General features: G+C 42.3%; 2 protein-coding genes across 2 annotated transcripts; one reads left to right on the top strand and one right to left on the bottom strand.

Annotated features, from left to right (window-relative positions):
- Positions 1-356: 356 nt before the first annotated feature.
- Positions 357-2185, bottom strand: ost4 (oligosaccharyltransferase complex subunit 4 (non-catalytic)). Its single transcript, XM_079291049.1, has 3 exons — positions 2177-2185; positions 1266-1401; positions 357-480 (listed from the first exon to the last, which is right to left on the bottom strand). Exon 2 carries the CDS (start codon positions 1398-1400, stop codon positions 1287-1289), a length of 114 nt encoding a protein of 37 aa, XP_079147175.1. The 5' UTR covers position 1401; positions 2177-2185; the 3' UTR covers positions 357-480; positions 1266-1286.
- A 405-nt stretch (positions 2186-2590) lies between these two features.
- Positions 2591-17824, top strand: selenoi (selenoprotein I). Its single transcript, XM_079290482.1, has 10 exons — positions 2591-2754; positions 5106-5174; positions 8694-8802; positions 10831-10905; positions 11316-11578; positions 11660-11768; positions 11858-11906; positions 11997-12177; positions 12288-12467; positions 17166-17824. Exons 1-10 carry the CDS (start codon positions 2698-2700, stop codon positions 17268-17270), a joined length of 1197 nt encoding a protein of 398 aa, XP_079146608.1. The 5' UTR covers positions 2591-2697; the 3' UTR covers positions 17271-17824.

Genomic DNA, 17824 nt, shown 5'->3' with positions numbered 1-17824 from the left:
GAATCAAACGTGAAGTAAAAATAAATGAACTTGAAAAACCTCTTATTTGCGTTTTGCAATATACCGTAATGTGTCTAGTGTAAATGGACTGGACTTGAATTTCTCTTTCCTAGTCTTCCGACCACTCAAAGCTCTTTAACACTACATGCCATTCACACACTGATGACAGGGCTACCATGTAAGGTGCCACCTGCCCATCATTCGCAGTACGGGAGCAATTTGGGGTTAAGTGTCTTGCCCGACACATCAACACAGACTAGCGGGGATTGAACTGCCAATCCTCTGAAGGACGCAGGATTGCAGGACCAGTGAGCCAGTGTGCATGCATAACTAAAGGAATACATGAAACATTAATACAAATGGCACACACATTTTTATTAGAAAAAAACACTACTGTGCAACCGTAGAAAGAAATTCATCTCTTGGGACTTGAAGTGGGGAATGTTGTTTCCTTGGTGGTGGCATTGAGTCCTATCTCACCTGTGGGGAGGAAAATACTTTAAACTGGTTCACACGTGTTCAACCTCAGAAAGAATAATCCACTGTCGAACGAGACTATGAGGTCACCTACAAGCATTTATGTTTCTTCCACATATTCCACATATTTACTGAGGCTCAATAATCAAGTGGCAACTCATTCAATTCATTTGTATAGCCCAGTATCACAAAACACACATTTGACACAGAGGGCTTTACAATCTGTACAGCACATAACATCCTCTGTCCCAGGATCAGGGAACCCTCCACTGATCGGGGATCAGAGAGGGATCCCTCTCCCAGGATGGACGACACAAGTGTGATAGATGTCAAGTGTTCAGAATGAACAACAGAGTTAATCCATAAAACAGAAATGATACCTTTCATGATAGCAGTAGCACTAATAGCAGAAATATTAAGTAAAAAAAGTATAACTATAATAACAGCATCGGATATAATAGAATATCCATGATAACAAAAGCAGTAATAGTAATAGAAATGTGACAAATACTAGTATAGCCGTGGGTGTCAGGCAGGTGTAACCACGATCATGGAAACATGCAAGGCACCATGATTCCCTGCGTCATACAAACAAATTACGACACTGCAGTTTTCACTTTCATTGGTATACAATTAGAGGGAATTACTGAACTAATTAAACAATGTCACATTGAGTTGAAAATGTGACTTGTTGGAGGTCACAGTGGAACATGACTGACAATGGCAACCACAAAGCTACCCATCACAGTGCTGCACCGTGTTCGAGCTTTCACACTAGTGGTCCTCACCTCTCCTGTCACATTGGTCCTCTACTCCTGCTTCTTGGGGTTGTTCACCGCAACATAGTGATACAACACGACCAGCAGGAACAGCGACACGCCAAGCATGTTGGCAAATATAGCCAGCTGCACGTCCGTCACCATTCTGTAAAGCATGAAGACACGGATGCTGATTCAGTCTTTAAAAAAACCACGGATACTTTCGAGAAAAGCAGCGACGGAATATACCAGTGTTTAGCTCACTTTAGTCACCACTATTAAGTAATGTTTACTTCGCATCATTTATCAGTTTCCCCAAAGTCAAACGCACCTTTTACATCCATGACTATTTGATATTCACAATAAGAGGAAGCATGATGTTGACGTTTAAATCTCTGAAAGTAATTTACCAATTTCTAATGTGTTGAAAATGGTAATATAATAAGACTGTCTGGAAAGTTGGAAAAAATGCATTCAACATTAAAAAAAAACAAGAAAAAAATACATCTTTAGAAAGTGTTTAGCAGCGAGATTAACGTTGTATACGATTTAATGTACGATTAAGCTAAAGCATCCAAACCCACTGGCATAACGATAATCACAGCTCCAATAGTTAGCTGACGGACGCGTTCAGCTCACGTAGACACACCGCTAACACCTGCTAGTCGCAGTATTCTGTACATGATTAGCTTGTATGTGAATCCAAAAATCATCGGAATTATTGTAACAATCTTCGCTTTATCATGGATTACATGGTCGTCAATAAATCTGCCAAATCGTGGTCGATTTGGACCATCAATCTGAGTAACTTCAACCTAGCTAGCTAGGTACGTCAGAACCAGTACTGGCGTTAACCAATAGAGGAACGCTACATATGAAGATTTACTAAAATTACTAAATGACACCTATTGCAATACAACTTAACTATTGTTGGTACTTACATTATGCCTTCGGTTGGGATTTTTACTCTCGGATCGAGGAATAACTCAACTGGTCAGCATCAAACAAGCAGATCTGCCCCTTTCTTCCGGCTGGAGCGGAAAGCCACGTCACGTTTAAGAGCAGCAGAGCACTAGACGGCGGAACGCTGTGACCAACTAACACAATTAAATATAGCGTCAGCTGCGTCATCATCAGCAAACATTGCCCGTATTCGTTTACTCAAGTGAGAACATGAATAATAAAACCGTGTCATTTTGGACCATGAGACATCGTTTCATACTGATTTGTCTTTGTTTATCGCAAACATCCAGGCCAGAGGTGGCAGTAGTGAGCTCCAGTCCGCTAACGTTAGATGTTTGCGCTCCGTAGGAGTGGCTCAAATGTTTCGATATCAGCTCACCCGGCGTGAACGACAGCGGCCGAACTAGATGGTACTTCGCCTCGGAAGCTAACGTGTGGATTAGCTTTTCCAAAGGAACAGATATCCATTTATGTCCTTTTGGAGCCAGCCTGTACCACCATGGCTCTTTACGATTATGTCACTCAGGACCAGCTTGCGGGCTTCGACAAATACAAGGTATTATTAATGTGTTGTAATAGCATGCTAGCAACTAGCCATTGAGCCTTGTGTGATTGAGTGCGCGCGCGCTCTTGTGCATGCACGTGCGCGTGTGTGTTACAGTTAGCGCTCACAATCTACAGGGTGCATCCCTGGCAACAAAATGAAGGTAGCCAGAGTTAGCTAAAGGCATACCAGATGCCCCTCAAATTTACCCAAGAAAATAAAGGCGTTCCTCGTTCGTTCTAACTGCAGTATGATATGATTATGTTTATTTTGATTGTATCTTGAATGCTGATATGCGAATAATGTTGTTTATGGAGTGGTCCTCCCTAACCCCTGATGTGATAGCCGTCAAGCTTGCAGTCGGAAGGTGAAAGGCACCCTTGGAAATTGGAAGTATTTGCTCAATGTTCTGTGTGGTGATCGGACACTCAAGCTTTATGCCTCTCGAAATATACACATTGTTCACCGTGCTATTATAAGACTGGCAAATAGAATAAAACAAAAAAACGAGGACATTTCTTAATGTTGACGAACTAGAAACGTAACTATTTTGAAAAGTGACTGCCGGAAGTCTCATAGTTTGCCATGTTTTGCTTGACATTGACGCAAGTGTGCTAATAGTTAGCTAGCGACTCTTTCTCCTCGGCTGTGCTTGGCAATGAAAGACGGCGTTACTTAGTCTTTTCACACATTTCAGAGGTCCACCGTACGTCTGCTCGTTGTATCGAAGGCCATGTCTTTGACGTTTGCTTATATTGCAACCACAGAAGAGAAAGGAAAGCAGATAGCTGGTGTAATGGTAAAGTGAGGGGAACCAGTACACTGCCGAGGAAACAAACACTGACATTAAACCAGGACTGACAAGTGAAATCACTTTTCTCAGAAGTCGAGCGACCATAGCACTGTGTTATTGAATTGTTTAAAACAGTAGCATCTTCTCTGCATATTACAAACATTTTAGTGTTCAGTTTTTCCCCAAAAAGATAAGCATCAACATGGCAGAACAGATACAAAGAGCCTTTCACTGTCCTGTCACTGGCCGCTATTAAAGGACCGATCAACACAAGCCAATTCAGCTTTAAAAAGTGTCTTCATGTATTAGATATACAGCTTTGTGCCATGTGTTAAGACTGTGCTGTTGGTTTATTTGTACATAATGGCTACATTTTGTATGCATGCAGAATACTCATTATTTTACGTCTGCCTGTTTTGCACCAGCTCTTAGCGACATTTCTTTACTTTTGTAATTTCCTGGTCATCATCTCTGCCCTTAAATGACGTACGGATCTGCCTCCTTTGATTGCTGCTGTGAAACTGTTTACCAAGCGAGAGCTTTTCCCAATAAGGCTTCTTGAGTGACTCACACGCCATGCGTTGGCTACTATGCCTCGAGCATCCATAGCTGGTGGAGTGTCAGTGAATGAAAGGACTCTCTGTGCACAGTGCTCGTACTACACAGGTGCACAGAACAAGCATGCAAATGGAAAGCACATGAGATAGTTTCACTAATCCTCTCGCTCTGTCTTTCATGGTGTCATCCATTTTCCTGCCTCTCATCTTTTGTCACACTTAACAAGAGACTGCTGCCTCCCTTGGGAAGTAACTTGTATGTCTTTGTGGGCAACTGTGCAATGCACGTATGTGCTTTCATGTTTGTACAAGTTGAGAGTGTGGATTATGGTTACAGTGTGTGTGTGTTTTGTATATTTGGTGATTATTAATCACAGTGGTTATCGTGTGGGTTTGCCATTAGCATCATGGCTGTGTATCCACAATGAAGATTCTAAATGAAGTGTTTGAGTTATTGTCAATAAACCTGTAATCTGGGATTATTCATTTTTGATAATTGATGAGATGATCCATTGTGCAGACCCAGTTCAAGTGTGAACGTATGAGCAAGAGTACTGTGTAGTAAACTGGGCCCTTGGTTGGCTGCTGTAGGGTTAATTGCTTTGGTATATCTTTAGTAAACATGTTTGTAGCTGTTAATATGAACACCAGTCAGCATTTATTCTGAAGAAGAAAGCATAGCACAACAAAACACGAAAAAAGGACCTTAAATTGTATGAACACAAGAGAGGGTACATTACACTGTAGCACGCACACATTTGCGTCATGTCCGGATGAAGTAACAGACTGGGATCAGGTTTGTTTTGATCTGCATGATGACATGCCACCAAAAAGATCCAGTAAAGAAGCTACACGTGATGCCATGTGGCCTTTTTATTTTTAATTTAAAAACAAGCCGTAGTCTGCTTGCATTGAGATGAATCCAATGTAAGAAAATGTAACCAAAGAACTGTTTTTTTTATAAAAAAAATTTTAGTCTCACCTTCTGACTACTGATTTATGTCTCTTTGCAGTACAGCGCAGTGGACTCCAATCCCCTGTCAGTCTACGTCATGCACCCTTTCTGGAACTTCGTGGTGAAGGTGAGAAAGACCTGTTGAGCTCTGGATGTGTGTGTTGTGTGTGGGAATACATTGATGAGGCTTCCAACCGCCTGCTGTGATACCATAAAGCTAGGTTTATGCTTGTTGTAGTGAAGCCGGCGCGAGAGGCGTGCTAGAAAAGGACATCATCGCGGCTTGAGCATCATACGTGCATTTTTGAATTGTTGTAACTATGTGCTCGTTTCAGACACGACTGTCACAAATAGTTCACTGATGAAAGCATTATTAACATGTCTGAGTAGTTTACAAAGATGGTAGTATAAAGGAAGCTTAACAAGACGAGCTTCATCAACCTTCTTTTTCTGTGTAACAACACATCAGTCTTATGTTTTTTTCTAGTCTCTGGAGACACTCTTCTTTTGAATGCAGTTGTGTATCTGATAAAATACTTGGGCACTGAAACACATATTTGCTTCTCTATATCAAGACTTTCTTTTTTCTTTTTAATCTCTGCCTGAATGCAACCTGATATTGGTATGACAAAATTCCCATCCCTGTCCTAAAATAATTTGTTACATTACTGTCATTTAGCAGACGCTTTTATCCAAAGCGACTTGCAATAAGTGTATTCAACATCGGTATTCAAGAGAACTACTAGTAACCAGAAGTCACAAGTGCATCCCCTTATTTACGCAAGCATCTAAGAGCATAAACCAGAGCAGAAGTACAGTGCAGAAACAAACTAATACGAATACAATAAGTGCAACAAACTAATACATAGTTATGTAAGTGTCAATAAAACTCAATTCAATTCAGTTTTATTTGTACAGCCCAATACCAAGAATTACAAATTTGCCTTGGACCTGCACATCACAACAGGAAAAACTCCCCCCAAAATATCTTGGAACAGGGAAAAAAGGAAGAGACCTTAGGGCAAGAAAGCACAAAGACTCCGGAGAAGAAGCAAAGTTAGTAATGCACATTAATGGGACATTAATGCATGATGGAGAGGAGCTCAGTTTATCCTAGGAAGTCCCCCAGCAGTCTAGGCCTATAGCAGCATATCTAGGGCGGGTCCATGGCAAACCTGAGTCAGGCCCTAACTCTAAACCTGAGTCAGGCCCTAACTCTAAACCTGAGTCAGGCCCTAACTCTAAACCTGAGTCAGGCCCTAACTCTAAACCTGAGTCAGGCCCTAACTCTAAACCTGAGTCAGGCCCTAACTCTAAACCTGAGTCAGGCCCTAACTCTAAACCTGAGTCAGGCCCTAACTCTAAACCTGAGTCAGGCCCTAACTCTAAACCTGAGTCAGGCCCTAACTCTAAACCTGAGTCAGGCCCTAACTCTAAACCTGAGTCAGGCCCTAACTCTAAACCTGAGTCAGGCCCTAACTCTAAACCTGAGTCAGGCCCTAACTCTAAACCTGAGTCAGGCCCTAACTCTAAACCTGAGTCAGGCCCTAACTCTAAACCTGAGTCAGGCCCTAACTCTAAACCTGAGTCAGGCCCTAACTCTAAACCTGAGTCAGGCCCTAACTCTAAACCTGAGTCAGGCCCTAACTCTAAACCTGAGTCAGGCCCTAACTCTAAACCTGAGTCAGGCCCTAACTCTAAACCTGAGTCAGGCCCTAACTCTAAACCTGAGTCAGGCCCTAACTCTAAACCTGAGTCAGGCCCTAACTCTAAACCTGAGTCAGGCCCTAACTCTAAACCTGAGTCAGGCCCTAACTCTAAACCTGAGTCAGGCCCTAACTCTAAACCTGAGTCAGGCCCTAACTCTAAACCTGAGCCCGCCCTATCTCTAAACCTGAGCCGGCCCTATCTCTAAACCTGAGCCGGCCCTAACTATAAGTGAGTAAAAATGTGTCTTTAGTCTTGCAAACTATACCACCCCTGCTTTACTACAGTTATTAACGAGCTAACGCTAACTTGTCAAGGTGTGTGTGTGTGTGTGTGTGTGTGTGTGTGTGTGTGTGTGTGTGTGTGTGTGTGTGTGTGTGTGTGTGTGTGTGTGTGTGTGTGTGTGTGTGTGTGTGTGTGTGTGTGTGTGTGTGTGTGTGTGTGTGTGTGTGTGTGTGTGTGTGTGTGTGTGTGTGTGTGTGTGTGTGTGTGTTATATGGTACAAACAATGAATAGACGCTGCCGTATGTGGAGCTGCTACAATGTTAGCATAGCCTAGCACTAATCCATCCAAGCTAAACAGCGACGTGTGGCTTGCTAGACACAGTGTGAATACACCGCGATAAAATCCACGGAGCTCCTCTGGTCAATGTTATGAACCAGACATGACGGCATTTAATTTCCCGGGATATCTGTGACTTCCACAACACGTACTAAGCAGAAATAGGTTATTTTTCCATGGTTGATGGCGGACAGTTGAACGGATTTCAGGGCGATAAGCCCCGCCCCCTCTCCAGCGCGAATGAACACAAATGGTCCCCGGCGAGACTGGCGTTTGGTGTGAACATGGCATTAGGTCGTACTGATTTCTCTGCCTCCGCCATGTGTTTCAGAACAACGGGTCTCTCAGACGGTCTTTCCTCTACCTCCGCTCTGCTCTTTTTTTTTATACTCAACTTGTTGAGTGGCATAATAATCGCGCGACACAACGAATCGATAATGAAATTTGCTAATCGATAATGAAAACTATATTAATAATCGATTTTATCGATTCGTTGTTGCAGCCCTAAAGCTAATACAGGAGTAAAGACTGATAATATTGCCTAAAGGAAGCATATAGAAGGTGAATAGAATTGGTCCAAGCACAGAACCTCGTGGAACTCCATGACTAACTTGTACAAAATGAGATCGATCTGATAAATAAGACTCAAACCAGCTTAGTGCGGTTCTTTTCCTTTACCAATATAATGTTCTAGTCTCTGCAGCAGGATGTAATGGTCTATGGTGTTGAACGCAGCACTAGGGTCTAACAAGACCAGAAGAGAGACAAGTGCTTTGTCTGATGCCATTAGAAGGTCATTAGTTATTTTTACCAGAGCTGTCTCTGTGCTATGATGCTTTCTAAAGCCTGACTGAAAATCCTCAAATAAACTATTGTTACGCAGAAAGTCACACAACTGATTCGCAACTGCTTTCTCAAGGATCTTAGAGGGGAAGGGAAGGTTAGACCTAAAGACCTCTGGATCAAGAGTGGGCTTCTTAACAAGGTTTAATTACAGATGTTTTAAAGGACTGTGGTACATGGTCTGTTAGTAAAGACAGGTTGAGCATATCTAACTAAGCAGGCTAGTCAGGATGGGGTGTGAGAGATGGGTAGCATTGAAGTTGATTGGGGTGTGTGTGTATTAAATAACTTCTTTTTTTTTTTTATACAGCTGTTTCAAAGTTTGAGGATAGATCAGTACCAGTTGAGGGCAGAAGGTGATTAATATTGTCTCATACAGTTAGAATGTTGTTGTAAAAAAGTGTGACAACAATAATTACTGTCTAGATATCAGTGTCAGTATTCTGATTAGAAGAGTCTATTTATGAGCCAAGGGACTTGTTCATGAACTGTTACTCACTATGTTGTTGTCTCTGTCTACCTCTTTCCTAACAGTTCCTACCAACATGGTTGGCTCCAAACCTCATTACATTTACAGGCTTTATGTTCCTTGTGTTGAATTTCCTTATGTTGGCCTTCTACGACTCTGACTTCACTGCCTCTGGTAGGTCCTCAGTGATACTTTTTGTGTTTTGTCTAGTGCACGATGAAGTGTGTGTATATATATATATATATATATATATATATATATATATATTAGTGCTGGGCAAGTTAATGCGTTCATTTTGCGTTAATGCATTCATTAATTAACGCCGACAATTATTTTATCGCGTGTTAACGCAAAAAAATTTAAAAAAAAAAATTAAACTGAAAGACAAGAGACAATACATGTACATAACAAGAGGATGACAAGAACAGTGGGATACAAGCCAGCAAACATCCTATAGTCAGACTGCCTCATGTTTATGGTTTTGTATCAGAGATATGATGTCCCTTCAGGGTTGCCGTAGAGAAAAGGCGACTTCTGCTGCTCTCCCTGGAGACTACTGTACATCGCTGCGGTAAAGTCAGCAGACACTCAGATCTCCGTGGTCAACTCAGCAGACACTTACATGTTAGTGCACCTATATGCTGACATTCACCGTAAACGCATTTAAACGGCACAGATCGGGAGCGAGCGAAGGACTTTGAAAGTTAGCGGAAAGATTAACGTGAGACAACATCCGGTTTCTTCAGACGAACATCCGGTTTTCAGAATAAGATGCCAACAAAGTATGAATTATATTCACATTAAGTATGAAACATGCTGCATCTCGTGAACCAAATGTTATTGCCCTTTTGTTCATACAGCAGTACTTTAAAATAAAAGTGCGCAATACACTACTTTATAATTCATTATTGAACTTTGCGATAACAATGCGATTAATCGCAATTAATCGCAAAACATCCATGCGATTAAATATTTTAATCGTTGCCAACGAACATATATATTTCAAACATATTTTGCTAGTTGAATTCACCCATCTGCCCAGAGGGTGGAGAAAAACTAAAGGCATGTACGTTGCCACTTTGTTTATTCAACACAAAGTCCATCACATACTGATACACGAGTGATTGTGTGTAATCACTAACCCATTGCACTCCTACACACACACACAGAGCTACTACTCGCATGTACAACTAGATCTGTAGAACCTAGACAAAGACTGACGCACTACTCTGTAAAGATACTTTGCTCTATCATGTCTGCATTATATCTTTTTGTTCACATGGGTGCAGACATGACTCTGACCTGTCAAGATGTCCTCACAAGAACAGTCAGTCCATGTTAAGCCCACATGTTAATGCTTCACCTACACATATTCTCCTCAGCAGTTATCATGCTATACAGCTGTCTGTGCCTCCCCTTCACTTTAGGGTGACCATGAACAGTAGACTATTCAGTGATTTGATCTACAAGGAGCCTGATTCGACTGCCAACATCACAGTCGAATCGTGGCGGGGAAACAAAGGATCATAACAACATGGGTATTTCAAAATGTCTGCATTTATTAATCGAGCACTTCCAAAAGATTGTAGCACTATCAGAGGGCGAGATATATTTAGAATGTATGAATGATTCTCAAAAGTCAGCAGGGGGAGGCACTTAGGAACAGCTGGGAAATAGAATTTGGACCCAAAGTTTCATTTACAACCACGTAGAGCAAGAAGGACTAGAAACCATGTTTCCTTCTATTGATGTCCCCGTCAGTGCTACGGACAGCGCTCCAGCTACACTCACACATGCACACACACACAACAAACAGTGCTGTCGATTATCTGACACAACAGCTAACCAATAGAGAAATGTATGTAAGCCAATCTTTTTTTTTGTTGTTGTTTTGTTTTTACAATATTTCTATAGATGCCTAATGCTTAAATAGAGGGGGATTGACGTGCAAGGAAAAAATACACAGTTTGATGTTCATCCGACTATAGGCAAGACTTGACCAATCAGATTCGACAATGTCAATTCTTAGTCAGGGACACCCCTACTTCCGTTTGAGATAAGATCAGTTTTAACCAACCCCTGAAGACATTTGAGCTAAGTGAGAAAAGTGAAAGTTTGTCTTTCTTAGATAGGTAGAGATATATCTATGTCTATCTCAGTGTATGTGTGGTGTGCTGCATATTGAAAGTGTTTGTGTCCCAGCTGCAGGGCATGAACACGTACCTAGTTGGGTCTGGGTTGCTGCAGGGATCTTCAACTTTTTGGCCTATACGCTCGGTGAGTCCTAACCCCTGCAGCCCTTGTGTGTTGTTCTTCTGACCTTTTAAGAGGCGCACAGGCAAATTCTTCCTCATGGAGGCTGTTTGGCTGCTAAAGACATACAGATTCATGCGTTTGTCAAACTCCTTCTGTGTTTTTGTTTGTATGTAACCATGTACTCTGTGAACACACTAAAGTGAGTCAAAATCATTATGTGAACCATAACAACAATACAACTATCTATGTGGCAACTGATCTGAGGGTATGTTTGCAGATCACTTCCATGTGTGGATGAAATGAGCGTAGTTCAGTTGCTGTGGAGTGAGTTCAGTGAGTGTGGGCAGCAGCTTAGGCTGTATGTTTATGTGTTCCTTTATCAATGTTCACATGTCCTGTACTAATAATCCATGTCTTATTTTTATGTGTAGATGGTGTTGACGGTAAACAGGCACGTCGCACCAACTCCTCCACCCCACTAGGGGAGCTGTTTGACCACGGCCTGGACAGTTGGGCCTGCATCTTCTTCGTGGCCACAGTCTACTCCATATTTGGGCGTGGGGAAAGTGGCGTGGGTGTGGCCACACTGTATTACATCCTGTGGGTGGTGCTGTTCTCCTTCATTCTGTCTCACTGGGAGAAATATAACACTGGCATCTTGTTTCTGCCATGGGGATACGACATCAGCCAAGTGGTAAGGACACGCAAACACCGGCCCCCACCATGACATACAGCCTTCTGATGACCTGACATCTTATGTGTCCTCTCCTTCCAGACAATTTCCCTCGTTTACGTGGTCACTGCTGTGGTCGGCGTGGAAACATGGTACCAGCCAATCCTGTGGAGCCTTCTCTATAGAGACCTTTTCACCTTTATGATCATCGGTGAGCTGTGATTGGTCACTCTGAGTACATTCATTCACTACCTCACCTGAGCTGTGCACCTATAATAATGAATATCTTTTGATTGCCAGCCTGTTCCTTTACTGTGACCGTACCCATGAGCCTCTACAATGTCCTGAAGTAAGTCAACATTTCATTAGTGGTTCATTATATTGGAGCGTCATGAGTTCACACAGCACTCTGAACTCCTCCCCCTCTGTGGTTCTGCAGAGGTCACCGCAGTAACACTCTGAAGCACAGCAGCCTGTACGAAGCCTTCCTGCCCTTCCTTTCTCCCGTCCTCCTCTTCGTCTTGTCCACCATTTGGGTGGTGTTCTCTCCATCCAACATCCTCGAGCTGCAGCCCAGGATCTTCTACCTCATGGTGGGGACAGCCTTTGCTAATGTTACGGTGAGTCTCTGCTGATCTCTGACACGCATCATTACTCTTATTTTTGTGCTTTCAACAACCACGCAATGCATAAATGTCTTTATTCATGTGTGAATGTATTAATCTTGCAGTGTAAGCTGATTGTGTGTCAGATGAGTAACACACGTTGCCAAGCGCTCAGCTGCCTGTTGCTGCCCATGACTCCAGTGGTGGTGTTGGCGGTAACCGGGGCGGTCGCCAACGAGACCTTACTGCTCTATCTGTGGACAGCCGCTGTCATACTAGCACACATCCACTTCGGCGTTTCAGTGGTAAGAGCGTACACATATAGCACCTCTGTTGAAATACAAACATAATGTGTCTCCAGTAAATATGAAGCTACAGATAGCAGCCGGTTAGCTGAGCTGAGCACAAAGACTGGAAACGGCTAGACTGGCCCTGACACGGAACATCCACCTGGCAGCTCAGTAACAAACATGTTATGGCTGAAATGTAATAGTGTCAATGTCGCATTTTACCGAGGGTTATGTGCCGGACTGGTTCGTTCCTCTAAGTCGGGGGTCGGCAATATCACGTGACTCTTCACGTACACTGGGCATGCGGGTGGGTGGCGGTGTAAACAGGAAGTAGATGTGGTTGTTTAGTTAAGAAATACGACAAATAATGAATGTCGTGTTTGATACTTCAGATCTTCTCTGAAATCTTCCTCTATGAACTCAAACAGACACATTTAGTGGAAAGTTTTAGAAGTTTTATTTTTCAGACTTAGTTACAGCGCTGCAGGTCTTGCTCTATCTCTCTCTCTCATATCACATTTACTTTAATATTAACACTTACACATAAAGGTTTACTAGATTATGGTCCATAAATGTGGTCAACACACGTCTCACTCCTGTCCTTGGTTTCGTTATTGTCTGTTCTCACATGTAGGTCTGCTGGTGTCTGAAGTCTCTGTCCTAGAGAGCAATTCATGTTTTATTCCTTTAGTTTATCTGCGGACTTCATAATAGTTGTGCAGAACTAAATAAGCATTAATAAGGATAGCAAAGTCCTCCGTTTTGCGTCCGTCCTCCTCAAAGCCGCTAACCGTGACTTCAGACGTCTGCTCCGTAGGTCTGATAACACTACTGGTCACGCTCACTAATCGCTCCAATAACAGCTGCTTCCTCCGTAATAATGCAGACTTTAACAGAACAGCTGCTAGTAAAGACAACAAGGTCAGCAACACCTGTAATCAGTTGGCCATGTTGAATTAACCTGCTGGGCGATCGGTCATCAATGTTGTTGTTTGTGAATTTCCGGGTAAGGGTCACGTGACAGGTGTGTGACGAATCAGGGAAGGACACGACGTGACTGTTAAGAACCAATCAGGTAGTGAACACGTGATTGTTTCCAAATGTATGCGTCGTCCACACGAAGAAGCAACTCTGAGTTTTCAAACGTATCCGTCCTCTGGAGCGTTTTCAAACTCCTCCGTTTCCAGTGCTCTGAAAGTAGTGTGGACGCTCAGTGTAAACGTAGCAAAACATGTGTAGTGTGGACGCTCGGTGTAAACGTAGCAAAACATGTGTAGTGTGGACGCTCAGTGTAAACGTAACAAAACATGTGTAGTATGAACGCTCAGTGTAAACGTAGCAAAACATGTGTAGTGTGGACGCTCGGTATAAACGTAGCAAAACATGTGTAGTGTGGACGCTCGGTGTAAACGTAGCAAAACATGTGTAGTGTGGACGCTCAGTGTAAACGTAACAAAACATGTGTAGTGTGGACGCTCGGTGTAAACGTAGCAAAACATGTGTAGTGTGGACGCTCGGTGTAAACGTAGCAAAACATGTGTAGTGTGGACGCTCGGTGTAAACGTAGCAAAACATGTGTAGTGTGGACGCTCGGTGTAAACGTAGCAAAACATGTGTAGTGTGGACGCTCGGTGTAAACGTAGCAAAACATGTGTAGTGTGGACGCTCGGTGTAAACGTAGCAAAACATGTGTAGTGTGGACGCTCGGTGTAAACGTAGCAAAACGTGTGTAGTGTGGACGCTCGGTGTAAACGTAGCAAAACGTGTGTAGTGTGGACGCTCGGTGTAAACGTAGCAAAACATGTGTAGTGTGGACGCTCGGTGTAAACGTAGCAAAACGTGTGTAGTGTGGACGCTCGGTGTAAACGTAGCAAAACGTGTGTAGTGTGGACGCTCGGTGTAAACGTAGCAAAACATGTGTAGTGTGGACGCTCAGTGTAAACGTAGCAAAACATGTGTAGTGTGGACGCTCGGTGTAAACGTAGCAAAACGTGTAGTGTGGACGCTCGGTGTAAACGTAGCAAAACGTGTAGTGTGGACATGCTCTCAGGCTTTGACACAAATAACATGGAAATAAATATAACGGTTATTTTAATTTTATTTTTTGCACAGTGGACAATCTTTCAAAGGGAACAGCTCTTATCTTGGAGTTTGAGGTGATACTGTCACTGAAAAATAGCGATAAAATGTCAAGAGTTGTCTTTATTCTTGTTCTATAACGTCATCTGGGAGAGACTTCAGACTTGACTTGGTGGTGTGGTCAAAGAGCTCTGTGACCTCACAACACAGATTTTTGGCCATAATGCATTTAGGTCATACATTCATATGCTAATTATGATTGCTAATTATTGTCAAATGATGACATTTTGACAAGTTTAAACTACAACATCAGAATCAGAACCGTTTATTGCCATGGTATGTTGAACATACAAGGAATTTGACATGACTGGAGGTGCATAACATTTAACAACAATCAACAGTGCAAAGTAGAAACATATAAAATATAAAATAAGTAAAATATAGAATAAAGTAGAGTATAAAGTGCACAAACGAACAGATAGCAGGACTATCTTTCACAATTATTTAGTGTATTTTCAAAGTACGATCGTCACTGTATAATTGTCCAAAAATACATTTGTTTCCGTCAAAATGCGTCGCTGGTGTATAGTCGAAGCCTCGCGAAAAAGCATTGATAAATATGTCTTGAAGTGTTCGGAGAGACGCCCAAGCCCTAAACCAAAACGTTCCCTGGGCAGTAACGAGGTATGACCTAATGAATAAATACCTGAATGACTGATGCAGCTCTGTGATTAAGTGGCGGATCGCGGAGCACGACCATCTTTGGGTTTATTACTATTTTGCTCGCCAGAGTTCGAATCCAGGTCTTTCCATAAATATATTTTCTTCAATGTATTTCTCCATACGTGGCTGCAGCCGGATTACGATTGTGTAAGTGAGCACTACGATCACTTATCCATCACTTATGTGTCACTTATACAATCGTAATGAATATGAGATGTGGTTTATAGCTCGCCAGCAATATGTTTGTGAATGTTTGGCGACAGACACAGAAAACAGCTGCTGCGCACGGAGGGGAAACCAGTAGGCACGTAACACCGGTGCCAGAACGATCGCCGGCCAGCGGGCGTTCGGCATGGGCGCGACGGAAGCCGGCCGGTGTCCCTTACCGGTAGCCTTAAAATATATTTTGAACAGTATTTACAAACTAGCTTTAATTTGAAAAAAGTTGTTCTCTATTTTAAGGCACAATGTAATTTCCACCCTGTTACTGTGTGTCACCCTGTTATTGTGCAAAATAGTAACTGGGTGGACGGTAACAGGGGGGACATTTTATGCTAAAGTTAGCCATTACTACTCATGAGATAAACAAGCTAGCATTTAGTGACAACAGAGGAAGATTTTTAGTACATTTATTAACCTTATTTTCAAAATTACCAAAACTGATTGGTTTCCACTATGAATGAGCGTAACAGGGTGGACATGTTATGAGTTACAACATCATTCAAGCATTCTAACACATTGATTAAAAAGGTTTATTAAAGAGTGATACTTACTCTGCTACTTGTAGATTATTTCCCCCCAAAAAGTGTATGCTACTTCCTCAGTCACATGACTTGAGGAAATGTCAGGGGGCTTGTGCAGGGAGATTTGCATCATAGTAACAGGGGGGACAGTCAACTCAGGGACGAAACATATCTTACAGATTCTAAGCATTTAAAAGCGCATTAATAACAAAAAACATTTGGTGAGGAATATTATAAATATAGCTATACAACAATGAGGAAAATGTGGAATTTGTTTGATTTCTATTACCTCTATCTGTATCTTAATTTGACCAAACATGATTGGGGACATGGCAGTTTAGCCTACTTGTGCTAAAATTGGAGTAATTATTTTCAATTAAATTATTCCTGTGTACATATCATTTTCTTTTATGGTAGAGGGGGGTTAACCATGCAAGACAAGCTTTTAGAAAGAATTATAAGGCCATCTTTCCACAAAATATACCGTATTATGTAGTGGGGACTCAAATGGCACCAAATGCTAGGCATGACCCTGTTATGTGAGCGCAGTCCACCGAAAACATTATATTTCCCACAATTTAAGCTTCTGCATTTTCCAAATGCACCAGTATTATTCAAACGTATTGTTCGGTTCGTAAGCATCGTACCGAACGGTTGAATATGAATGCGTGTATTATTACACCAATAGAAACAAATAACCGTAGCGCAGTAGGACAGCACAGAAGGCCCAGGTATAAAATGCACGGCCCGCCGCTGCCTTTACCCATTTCCTATGCTTGTGCTAAGCTAACTGGCTGCTGGCTGTAGCCTTCTAGTAATGGACAAATATGCTAGTGGTATCAGTCTTCACAGCTTACTCTCCAACATCTAACTCTACCAGAAAGTGAAAACCAGAAATACAGTATTATAAGTTAAACCCTGACAAGATACAAACGGCATGTGGCTTAAAGCTAGAGTTGCTGATTTTCCTGTTGAAATTTTTGTTACTTAAAGCAATTAATAAATCAAATGCTCTGACAAAAATAGAAACAATTGTGTATCGCTGTCTGTCACAGGACTATGATGATGATGAGTTAATGGCCTGCTGGCCCAGATAAAAACTCAATGTTGAAATCTATGAAAGTTGTTTTTATTGAATGCGGTACAAAATAATGTTTTCCATTGATAGGTACAACAGCTCAGCAACCACTTCAGCATCCTGGCCTTCTCCCTGAAGAAGCCCAACAGTGACTGACAGCAGGAGCACATCTGCTTGAAAGAAGCTGAGGTTTAGACTCCGCCTCTCCTCGGCTTATCGACACTTCACTCTCTTCACCACGGAAGCCACATCCCCTCCATCCATGAGGACACTGCAAGTGGAATGGACTGTCTTTCCACTGTCCCCAAACACACACACACACACACACACACACACACTACCAACCAAACTCTGGTGTCTGCGATGGGGCGGGCCCAGGTGCTCTGGCTTGCGTCATTGGTGATTGGCTAACTTGGTTTAACCAATGAGGTGCAATTGTTTCCTACGGAAATGTGCTTCAGTCATGAGGACAGGAGCCACGCAAACACAAACATACATGCACATACATTATTCTGCTTTAGTGCAGGTCATTTATATCTCCAATACGAACACAAACACACGCAAACAGTTGCACTCACATAGTATTATGAATGTATAATATGCCTTGGGGAAACATTTCAGTTTTATTATATTAAAAAGAATGCTTCAAATAGTGTTGTTTTAACTCAACCGAACCTCTAAACTGTGTCCATCCACAGCTATGTCCACAGTTTAAAGGTTCAGTCACCTTTTATCATTACATGGGCTGA

This window comes from Melanostigma gelatinosum, assembly GCF_949748355.1.
Source record: "Melanostigma gelatinosum genome assembly, chromosome: 19".
In the NCBI taxonomy this organism is placed as follows: domain Eukaryota; kingdom Metazoa; phylum Chordata; class Actinopteri; order Perciformes; family Zoarcidae; genus Melanostigma; species Melanostigma gelatinosum.
Note: the sequence above shows the minus strand (reverse complement) of the source record. Positions and strands in the feature narration are given on the sequence as shown.

Coding starts and splice junctions, on each gene's coding strand:
- ost4 (XM_079291049.1), bottom strand. CDS start 1,400: ATGGTGACGGACGTGCAGCTGGCTATATTTGCCAACATGCTTGGCGTG.